Source organism: Myotis myotis, unplaced genomic scaffold, assembly GCF_014108235.1.
Source record: "Myotis myotis isolate mMyoMyo1 unplaced genomic scaffold, mMyoMyo1.p scaffold_m19_p_11, whole genome shotgun sequence".
NCBI classification, from domain to species: domain Eukaryota; kingdom Metazoa; phylum Chordata; class Mammalia; order Chiroptera; family Vespertilionidae; genus Myotis; species Myotis myotis.
The window spans coordinates 53544923-53557036 of NW_023416315.1; the positions used below are offsets into that span (position 1 = coordinate 53544923).

At 44.2% G+C, this 12114-nt stretch overlaps 1 protein-coding gene across 3 annotated transcripts in view; it reads left to right on the forward strand.

Annotated features, from left to right (window-relative positions):
* DENND2A (DENN domain containing 2A) overlaps nt 1–12114 on the forward strand; it is a 77821-nt gene that overhangs the window by 22149 nt on the left and 43558 nt on the right. For all 3 annotated transcript variants that reach the window (XM_036328542.1, XM_036328541.1, XM_036328543.1), the window contains exons 4-5: nt 7076–7203; nt 9107–9228. In XM_036328542.1, the coding sequence (XP_036184435.1) occupies nt 7076–7203; nt 9107–9228 (250 nt within the window). The remainder of the gene's footprint in view (nt 1–7075; nt 7204–9106; nt 9229–12114) is intronic.

A 12114-nucleotide genomic window follows, 5' to 3' on the forward strand; every position in this document is an offset into this window, starting at 1 on the left:
GGTTAGAAGTGGGCAGTAGGAGAGAGGGTGACAGCCTTTGCTGAAATGACCTGTGCTGGAGGAGGCTCTGGTCCTCGTGGTCAGCGGGAAATAAGAGTATGAGTTCAGTTCTGGATCTGTTAATTTTCAGATCTCTGTGCGTCATCCAAATGGAGGTGTTGGATGAACTCTTATATTAGTACTAGAGGCCCGATGCATGAAATTCATGCAAGCATAGGCCTTCCTGCCCTAATAGGTTTGGCTCAGTGGATAGAGCGTCGGCCTGTGGACTGAAAGGTCCCAGGTTCGATTCCAATCAAAGGCATGTACCTTGGTTGTGGGCACATCCCCAGTAGGGGGTGTGCAGGAGGCAGCTTATCGATGTTTCTCTCTCATTGATGTTTCTGGCTCTCTATCCCTCTCCCTTCCTCTCTGTAAAAAATCAATTAAAAAAATATAATATATATATATAATATATATATGTATATATTATATATATATATATTTTATAGCAAAAAGTAGAAATTTATTGAGAAACAAGCACAGACTCCCACATGAGGAGGGGGAAAGAGTCCCCAATAAAATATGTTTTTTAAAAAAGAGTAGGCCTTCCTTCCCCCGGCTGCCGGCACCAGCTTCCCTCTGGCACCTGGAACCCGGGCTTTCCTCTGGCCGCCAGCAGGCACCCGGGACACAGGCTTCACTTGCAACCCCGGCTTCATCCGGAAGGTCGTCTGGAAGGTCCACCGGAAGGACATCAGATCTAATTAGCATATTATGCTTTTATTATTATAGATTTCATTTACAAAAATATGAGAAAGTCACAAATAACATTTAAAATACTACTTGAAATCACAGTATTTGGCACTGGTTGTTGAAATTTGGATAATACATAAATTATAACCTACTTTAGCAAACTTCAGTAGGCCAATAAGATCATTTCAGCATTTCTAAAACTAAGGAGTATACAAATCATGTGATAATTTGAGGGCCCAGGAAGCAAACTCAGGCTGAGAGAAGGTTGCACCCCTTCAACAGGCTGTGGGCTCCACAAAGGCAGGGACTTCTTGCCTTTATATCACCAGCTATGAGCTCATCCCAACCCTCGTAAGGTGCTTATTAAACATGTGGTCTGGATGTGGAACGAATGTGGAAATATTTAAACAAGAGTGAAGCCAATTTAGATATGGCTATCATTAGCCTTTCGAAAATTCCTTTCTCTCAACATATAAATAAAGGCATTAAAATCTTTTTTCAAATTAAAAAATATTTTTATAGGAAAGACTTAGCTAAATGGTGGGATGGCTTGTTTAATCATATTTTTCCTCTTCTGGGGCCCAATCATGCACCTGAGCTTCAGAGCCAGAGGACCCCCTGTCCTTGGAGGCATCTATGCAAATTACAGAAACAGTGCTTAGGAGGAGCTGTGTGAAGTCATTGCTAGCAGATGTTGTTACCAACACACGAGGATGATAACTCAGACTTTGTAACTGGAACTCTTCCCCACAGGCCCTAGAAACTGGGCATGTAAAGATTTTTGTTTCTTCTTGAGTTTTTTATGCCCTGTGGCTTCATGTTGATTCAAATTTGTCTTTCAGGCTTCCTGCATAGAACTTAGTTACCTGAAAACCAACATTTTAATACAGAAATAGAGAAATCTTGTGATGAATTCTTTCGCAAATTAAATGAGAGTTTTGCAGTGTGAATAAGCATCTTCCAATCAGTTTTTTTAGGAAGTTTATAATTTTTAGAAATTGCTCTTTTCTAATGCTATTTAGACTGGTGGTACCTTTTTTTAGCATTTTTGTTGGCTTTTAAAAAATGTATATTTTATTCATTATTTTACAGAGAGGAAGAAAGAGGGATAGAGAGTTAGAAACATCGATGAGAGAGAAACATCGATAAGCTGCCTCCTGCACACCCCCTACTGGGGATGTGCCTGCAGCCAAGGTACATGCCCTTGATTGGAATCAAACCTGGGAGCTTTCAGTCCGCAGGCTGACGCTCTATCCATTGAGCCAAACCGGCCAGAGCTGGTGGTACCTTTTATGTGTTGGAAATTACAGGCAAAGTATAGCTAACCTCTTATATTAGCATACTGTTCTTGGAACTATGGAAGCATCATTAAAAAATTCATACTATGGCTTGAAATCCCAGGGTGTCTGACAGCAGTCATTTGGATACAGGCTGATCCCATCCCAACAAACCCCAACAGATAATCCAGGTTGTGTTACGTATACTCTAAGTAAGCGAGCCATCTGCTGGGACTTGGAGAGCCTAGAGCATGCAAACATCTGTTTTGTTAGGGCATGTATTGTTAATAAAACATTTTAATTATTCAGATATTATTTCATAGGTACTTTATAATTTTTCATTTTAAAATTTGATCTATACAACCATTGCTTCATAGGTAACTCAAATGAGGTTTTAAAAAAGTAAAAACAGTTATAGAGCTCTCTCAACAGCACAGCTGCAGTCCCTTCTGAAATCAGATCAAAGACCAAGCTTATTCAGGGTTATGCTCAACTTCCAGACAGTCAGGGCTTTCCCTTAAGGGCTGTCACTCTGTCCCTCAGCTGTCAGGAGTGGGGCTTCCTGACATTAGGGTAGAAGCTGCCCAGCTCCCAGGGAAGCGATCCCTGACTGTCCCCTCTTGTTTCTATGAGAGTTCTAGCTTCTTTTCATAGTATAATTTAGTTACATTATGAGGGAAATAGAGAGCTTGCTGGGTAATTCATAATAATGTGTTATGCGATTTCGTATGGGAAATTAGTTCAAGTTCATAACTTCATACTCTGGAAACTGAACCTGTTTTCATCTGTGGACTGCAACTGCAGCTTTTCTCATGCATTGCCTTGTATTTACACGCTCTGCTCAGTACCCATGTTGTTCAGAGCATGAGCCTCCTACCAGACTCCCCGGTGCACCACTTTCTCCCTGTGTGACACTGAGAAATTTATCTTACCCCTCTATGCCCTGGTGTTCTCATATATGAAATGTGTACAATAATAGTAATTCTTTACACGGTTGTGGCGAAGTCTGAATGTGCTAATCCAAGTAAAGTGCTTAGTTGGTACTTGATAGGTGTTGTTGAATGGATGAGTCTGTGGTCTCATTGAACAGTTTGCCTCTTTTCTAGCAGATTTAGGTAGTGGGCATACTGAGGACTCTGGCTAATATAATCTGATGAGTTCACCCTACTCTGGCCACAGACCACCACCACTCCATCTCTAATCAGATCCCTGTGAATGCCAGTCTGGGCTTCTGGCATCCCAGTCTAGGGATTGTTCAGGGTGGGTGCACAGCACTGCCCATTCCCATCCAAGAGAAAACAGTACAGCCCTGCTTCCCCCTTCACCACCACCACCACCACCAGACCCCATCTACTAGAGCCCTGGAGCTCAGTCCTCCTCTCCAGGCTAGACATCTCAAGGGGAGGGAGATGGGGCTCATGAACTTCTGTTAACAAGTCAGGACCCCAGTGCGTGGATAGCAATTTTAGCTTCCTGGCCTCATTTAAGACCATAGACACCCAGCATGGACGTTTATGGCTTGGCCCTTCTTGGTTATCCTGCCCTAAGTGACAAGTTCAAGTTCATGAAGGAGTGGGGATGAGGTGCAGATAAGGGGTGATGAATTTAGATGCGGGGATATGAAAGTTTAGAGCCTAAAGAGGAAAAGCCTTGGGAAGCACCCATTGCCCAGAAAGAGGAAGAGAGGCCCAGGAAGGGTTGTGTGAGAGGGGAAGTAGCCTGGGGCAGCATTGCATCAGCCTTCTCAAACCACCCTGACCCTGTGCTTGTGTTTGCAATCCTTTGCCAAACAATACTGTTGTAAAATATAATAAAATACCAGAGAAATGAAATGGAAAAAAAAAAGATAATACTATGTACAAGATTCACTTTTTAAAAAATGCATTCTGTCAAATTGCTTAAAAAGTTTCTAAATGCTTACTTTCAATTTCTCTACCTATCTCATCAAGGACCGGTCACAACAGTTGACACACCAGCCCCTGGCCGTGGATGGCACATTAACTACTGCTGCTTACACTGTAGAATCTGAGAGATGTCTTGTAAAGAAAAGTGGTGTCATGTAAAAAAAAAGACCAAGAGCCCTGGCCCATGTGGCTCAGTTGGTTGGGCGTCATCCTGTGCACTGAAAGTTTGCCTGTTCAGTTCCCTGTCAGGGCACATAGCTGGGTTGCAGGCTCCATCCCTGGTGGGGAGGGTGCAAGAGGCAGCCAATCAATGGATGTTTCACTCTCACATCGGTCTCTCTCTCTCTCTCTCTCTCTCTCTCTCTCTCTCTGTCTCTCCCTTCCTCTCTCTCTAAAAATCAATGAAAAGTTTTCTTTTTAAAGGACCAAGAAACTTGTTAGATTTTACCAGAAAATCACTAGTGACTTTTAGGGGACAGTTTCAGAAAAGGGATACATAGAGATGCCAGGTTGAGACGGTAAAGGAAAGAAAAACCGGTGAACTATGGTAAGCTAACACGTAGACAGAAGTCTGCTCCTCCTCCTTCCCTCTCCCCAGTTAGAAATGTTGGCAAGGAAGGTGAGAAATAGCAGAACTACCAGGGTCATTGCCTCAAGTGAAAGATTTTTCAAGATAGAGGAAACTTGAGCATGTTTTTAAAAAGAGAGGAAGAAAGGAGTAAAGAGGAAAGATTGAAAATGCAAGAAATCCTCAAAGTTTGGGAAGCAGGCAAATGGCCTCTGCCTGGTTCTGCCATCTCATTGCCCGACACTCTCCACTCTTGTTCCCTGCAGGCCTGCCTTGCTGAATGGCTGTCTTTCCACAAATGCACACATTCTCTGTAGCCGCTGGACCTTCACACATGCCCTTCCCTCTTCTTGGATCCCTTTTCCCCAACTAAGCTCTTCTTATCCTCTATGTTTCAGCTTTAAGGAGTGACTTTCTCATCGAGGCCTTCCCCGACGCATCCCCAGCCTAAATTGATAGTCTCATTTGTAGCAACCTGTTCTTTTCCATCATTGAACTTAGCACATTTTATATTTTGTGTGTGCATGAGCTGGCTGAATGTCTGTCTTCCTCCCTAGAATGTAAGCTCTTTGAGGCAGGGACTTTGTCCCTCCGTATATATTTTTTAATATATTTGTATTGATTTCAGAGAAGAAGGGAGAGGGAGAGAGACAGAAACATCAGTGATGAAAGAGAATCATTAATTGGCTGCCTCCTGTGAACCCCCCTACTGGGGATTGTGCCTGCAACCCAGGCATGTGCCCTTCACCAGAATCGAACCCGGGACCCTTGAGTCCACAGGTTGATGCTCTATCCACTGAGCCAAACCAGCTAGGGCAGTCCCTCCTTGTTTATCAAACCCTAAGTGCATTGCCTTCCACACTATAAACGTTCAATATAAAACGTTCACTGCATAAATAGTGAATATCACCACAACAGCAATAGTAATAGCTACCATTTGTTGAGTGCTCATTAGGTGCTAAGGACTTTGCAACCATTCTCCTTCCTATGCTTTGGACAATCCTATGAGGTAGTGACTATTTTACAAATCAGGACACTGAGTTTCAGCCTTAAGTGGTTTGTCCAAGGTTAAAAGGCTTATGAATGAAAGATCCCAGCTCTGCATCCAGTGGGGCACCTTCCCCAAAGGGCCGGAGAGAGATGGGAGGTGTGGGTGAAGAAACAAAAGCACTATATCTAAGTAGTCAGCTACAGCTTACCATGCAGCGTGTTTAGAAGACTGTGCTAGACCCATGTGAACAAAATAAGAGAGATGAGCTGTGCTTTCAGAGCCAGGAGTGTTGTGACCCTCTGGACCCCATCCAGGGAGGAGTGAAGGGCCAGGACAAAGGTCAGCTGGAGGGACCTACGTCCCATTCTAGGAAGGCCCGAGTGTGTTCAGCAGAAATTCCTGACAAATCTGCTTGGAAGTAGAAGGGGAGCCTCCAGAGCCTGAGTGGGCAGGGTGTTCTGCTCCAACCAGAGGCAGGGTAAGATGTGGCTTACTGTGGATAAGGATAGGGAGGGAGAGAAGAAGAGGAGGGAGGTGGAGTGAACCTATGAGGTGGCTGATGTTTTGTCTGTGTCCCAATATGACCCACCTCATGACCTCCCAATTGTTCAATAAAGTTAGAAAAATCATAGAAACTCAAGGTGAGTGGTTGTGTGTGTGTGTGTGTGTGTGTGTGTGTGTGTGTGTGTGAATAAGATTCTGATGAACACCATCAGAACAAGGACCGCCATGTGGATGTAGGGTGGGGGTAGGGGTAGTAGAAAGCCATAGAGTGAGCCAGGCCGCAGAGACCCAGTCAGGCTTCCACAGATCTCTGAGGGGCAGGGTGGAGTGTCCATGGCCTCGGGAGTTTCATTCTGATACTACCCACCAGGGTGAGGCGGGGAGTTGCCCGGGCCCCTGGTCCACTCTGAACTGGCCATCACTGCTCCTTTCTAATTATTAATACGTGTGCTCTGTAAACATTGTGGACCATTTAAAAAGTCCAGAGAAAAGTAACAGTGAAGAGAAGCCAGGAGCCGTCCCTCAGTCCTGAGATAGCAGCTGTGTATTTTACTTTCTTCTTTTTATTTTCTTTGTGTGTTTGCTTACAAAGTTGGGACTGTATTTATGATATATACTTTGCTATCTTTACCTGGCATAATAGTATAAACATTCTTTCAAGTCATAGTCACATCAGCCCTAGATGGTTTGGCTCAGTGGATATGCGTCAGCCCTCAGACTGAAGGTCCTGGGTTCTGGTCAAGGGCACATACCTCAGTTGTGAGCTCCATCCACCAGGGCCCGGGGCATGTGTGGGAGGCAACCAATCAATGTGTTTCTCTCGCGTAGATGTTTTTCTCTCTCTGACTCTCCCCCTCCCTTCAATTCTCTTAAAAAAAAAAAAATCAATGGAAAAATATCCTCAGGTGAGGATTAACAAAAAACCACCTCATATTTGAAGATTTTCACACCCGTTTTACAAACACCAGAGTTGATTTCAGTAATAGAAATTTGTGCAAGAAAAACATTTTTTTTCGGTATATATTCTCTGAACCAGCCTAATTTAATTCAAGATCTTGGGGTTCCTTTTTTTCCCCTCCCATCTGCTACAACCTAGAAAGTCCTATGAGTTTGAAGATTTACTGCAGTCTTCCTCTGAGAACAGCAGGGTCGACTGGTATGCACAGACTAAGCTGGGGCTCACATGCACTTTATCAGAGGAGAACGTCTATGAAGACATTCTAGGTAAGAGGCCAAAATGTCTGTATATGGGTATGAGTGTGTCTCTGCGAAAGGGAGAAATGGGGCTGGGTGCTTGAATCAATCTCTCTCTCTCTCTCTCTCTCTCGTACTCAAATGAATGAGAGAACAGGTCGGTGGGTGGGAGAGTGGCCACAATGGAATATGTGAGAGAACATGGGGTTGGGGGGAGAAGAAGGGCTCTGTTGACCAGCCAAGGAGGCAGTGTGGTGCAGCGTGGTTTGCACTGGAGACTTGGAGCTTCAGTATCCATGATCCAATCTTGGCTCTGCTATTTATTAGCTGTATGACATTGAGCTGGTGACTTAACATCTCTGAGCTTCAGTTCTCTCACCTGTATCCTAAGGATGATGATAGCTACCTTCCAGGGTTGTTTGAGAACTGGAGAAAGTGGTATGCAAAATACCTGGCTTATAACACATGCTCAGTAATGTAGGGATTACTGAATGAAAGAAAACTAAAGACCACCGTACTCTCTCCGAAACCGTAGGAGTATGGCAGTAATGGGGCATCAAAAATTCAGGCTAAATTGAATGTATACTATTATAAAGAAACTTTAGCCTCTCTCTGAATAATTCTCTCAGATTCCAAAATCAGGTTCAGATTCACAAGAGTTTGTATGTATTTAAGTTTGGTGAGTTAGCCCAGCCATAAGAAAATATGAAGTACTGTCATTTGCAACAATATGGATGGATCTTGAGAATATAATGCTAAGCAAAATAAGTCAGACAGAAAAAGTCAAGAACTATATGACTTCACTCATGTGGGGTTTAAAAATGAAAGCAACAAATGAACTAACATGACAAACAAAAATTCATAGACACAGACAACAGTATGGTGGTTCCCAGAGGGAAGGCAGGTGGGGATATAGTAAAGGGAAAAGGGGGTCAAATATATGGTGACAAAAGATGATTTGACTTTGGGTGGTGGGCACACAATGCAATATACAGATGATGTGTCATAGAATTATACACTTGAAACCTATATAATCTTATTAACCAAGGTCACCCCAGTTAATTTAATTTTAAAATTTTAAATAAATACATTCAGTGAGTTAAATTCTCTTCAGGGAAGATCACAGTTTCAGTGAGGTGTGAGCTCAGACCAGCACCTGCATTTTGGGGATAGGAGTGGGGGTGGGGGAAGAAACCCACATGTGACCGCATACAAGGGGCAGAGAAGGCATGTACACACATACATGCATGTAATGGACTCCAGAATTGCTGTGTCCAAGCTGCTGGAGATGGGTTCCTGCCATTAGGCTTCCCAGATCCAAAGCAGGAATGAGATCTGGATTTTCCTCAGCAGTGAGTATACCTGACAGGGAAGCTCTCCTTACAAGGAACAGAAACCCACGGGAACAACAAAGAGAGTTGGTTGGCTCATGTGACCAGAACTGGCTTCTTCCTCATTTCTTATGTCTCAGGTTAGCTCCATTCTCAGCAGGTTTCCCAAGTTCCCGTGATGGCTGCCATTGGCTCCCCGGAGGGGGAGTCTGTATCCTGAAAGTCCCAGCAAAATCCCAAAGCTGGCCCCAGCTAGACCAGTGTAGGTCCCTTGTTCACCGTCAGAGCCCATGAATGCCATGCAGGGATTGGCTTAGACTTGGGGTATGGGCCCTTCCTGGCACAGGTCACTGAGACAGGGACTCTGGAGACGCCGATTGGCTAAAGCCCTAAAATGGGAGTGGAGTTAATCTCACACATCTAAGAACGGGAGATGGGGAGTTACCAAGAGAAGAACAAATCAGGGTCTGTTACCAAGAGAAGAACAAATAGATAGCAAGACATCAGACATCTCCACATGGAGAGGCCTGGATGCTAGGTAGATCCGGTAAGGAAAACTTCCGCAACGTTCCCAGTTCCTGACCCATTGCCTTTGACCACAGACCTGCCAACGAAAGAAAACCCTTATGAGGACATTGACTTACATGGTCGCTGCCTGGGAAAGAAATGTGTCCTGAATTTTCCTGGTTCTTCTGCCTCTTCAATCTCTGACACATCCACCAAGGTATGAGCCCTCAAGGGAGTGTTGGGGGGAAAGGGGTCCCCAGCACCATGTCTTGAGCAGCCTGTAGCTCTGGGTTCCACTGGAATGCCAGGCCACCCTCAGCTCCAGGCTCCGAGATGTACATTAACTGCCTTCCTGCTCTTTCTGCCTCTAATTCTGTAGCCTTCTGTTCAACAAAGTTTCCTAAAGTATCATTTTAGCTTCTTCTAGTTTCAAAAACCTCCCCAACTAGGCAAATAAGATAGTGGATAGTGATAGAGCCGGTAAGAACAATGTCATAAAACAAACTCTAAACTATAGAAAGACACCATTTGTGGGGGTTTTAAATGAAAGAATATATATCCTATATAATAAAAGACTAATATGCAAATTGACCAAATGGCAGAACAACCGGTTGCTATGATGTGCACTGACCACCGTGGGGCAGACACTCAATGCAGGGGGAGCACCACTCAGCCAGAAGCTGGGCTCATGGCTGGTGAGTCCAGAGGTGGTGGCGGGAGCCTCTCCTGCCTTCATGGCAGTGCTAAGGATGTCTGAGGGCTCCCGGGCTGTGATAGAGCACAGGCCAGGCTGAGGGACCACCCCTCCCCTCCCCAAAGTGCACAAATTTCATGCACTGGGCCTCTAGTACACGTATATATATCATCTCATATATGTTTTTTCATGTAGAAGACCTCTGTAAGGATACTTAAGAATGAGTAAATGGGTACCTCTGTGGAGATGTATGAGTGTCTGAGTACCTGGTAGTCAGGGTAGAAGACTGACATTTTTTACAAAATATCCTTTTGAACCTTTGGAATTATGTATATATAGATAATATAACTATATTGACATACATGATTATTTCAACATATTGCCTATAGGACTGAATTCATACTCCTTACCATGGCATTAAATTTCCTTCATAGAAAATAATAATAAATAAATTTCCTTCATAATTGATCCCTGGATATCGTTACTACCTAATTTCACAATGCTCCTACATACAAAAGCTCCCCTCCCAGGAGAGCCTACTGACTACCCCCTGATATAATTGGCCCAGGATTAGCAAACTTTTTCTCTAAGGGGCTAGAAAGTAAATATACAATCTCTGTTGTGACTACTCCCTAAAGCCAAGAAAGAAAGGCTTAGCTCTTTTCTTCCCCTTCCTGCTGGACTAAAAACACCTGGGTCCTCTGTCCCCAAAATAGCTCAGCAAGTAGGCATCGTGTCAATGGGAACTTGGAAGTTCAGAGGCAGCTCTCCTGCAGAAAGTAATCCAGTTCCTAATGCACGAATCCGATAGCCACCGATCCCTGTAGGCTGTTTGGGGCCATTGCAAGTCATCGGCAGGACTCTGTCCACGCTCCCTTCTCTGCTGTCCTACACTGGGCGTCTGGTTTGTGCCCCCATTCTGGGGACAGCTGCAGACTTCTCCACTCCCTCCATTTAGCTCCTCAAATATTCATGCGACATCTGGGCGACATGTGGACCCTTAGAACTTGCTGAAGCAGTCCCTCCCTCTGTGACGACCTCCTCTACCAGTCACTGAAAGGTCCTGAATGTTATTTCATCATTTTAATGTAATGTCATTACGCTACACTAGGATTTTCACCTATTTAGACTGTCCCAGTAGAAAAGGAAGGGTCATGTGGACAAACGCCCTAGAAAGGAGCAGACGTGCAGCCAGAGGCAACGCTAATGCCTGCACACACAGTGCTAGGTCCTGAGAAGGGCCATGCTCTTTTCCTGCTCTGTGAGACCCACCATCCCACACCTCCAACAGCACAGTGAACAAGGCAGAACTGATGTTTATAATGAGGGAAACATAGGCTCCTATGAGAAATTATTATTATTTTTTTTTAAATATATTTTATTGATTTTTTACAGAGAGGAAGGGAGAGAGATAGAGAGTCAGAAACATCGATGAGAGAGAAACATCGATCAGCCGCCTCCTGCACATCCCCAGTGGGGGATGTGCCCGCAACCCAGGTACATGCCCTTGACCGGAATCGAACCTGGGACCTTTCAGTCCGCAGGCCGACACTCTATCCACTGAGCCAAACCGGTTTTGGCGAGAAATTATTTTTTATGTATTGATACCTAAGGGGAAAATGTATCACTAACTAGCATTCTCTGGTTGCCTGCATAGGCCCCCACACACCAACACTCAGTCGTAGCTACCAAGAGGCAGCATCTGGTCAAAGGCAGCATCTGATCAAAGGTGTTAGAGCCTGACTTGACTGCCTCCATTCAGAATTGCCTAGGCCTCTTGTTAGCTGTGAGACTTTGGGCAAATGATCTCATCTTCATGTGTTAGTTTTTCATTGGTAAAATAGGAATAATAATAGCATACTCCTCTTCGGGGATTTATGAAGATTAATCAAATTAATCATTGTAAGCCATTTAGACTTGTGCCTGTAACATAAGTACTATTTATATTTGCTAAATGCATAGAATAATGCCTTTAATATATATTCTTTTAAAAATAAGCTTATATTCAGGGGGGTGAAAAGAAAAAACTTGCTGACCCTTGCAAAGTCCAAGCTTTATACCCTCACTTTCCAAGGCCTTCCACAGACAATTGAATGTCTTCACTATTGTGCTGGTCTGTTTGCTCTTCCTCACCTCTGTGTCTATTCTCAGATTGTACTGCACACTTGATAATGCTTGGACAGCCCATCAAGTCCTCTTTTATCAGCTAAGCAGCTACTGAAATTCCACTCCCTCATGAAAGCTCCCTGGACATCTGGGGCTTTGGGGGAGTGTGTGGGGCACTCCAAGGCCCCTCCCTCCAGCAATGCGACCACACACAGCCTCCACCAGGTCTTTCACACCCTTTAGAAAATTGTGTGATGAGTTTTGATGTCTCTCTCTTTGTTTTCCTCTCAGACCTTTTCATAG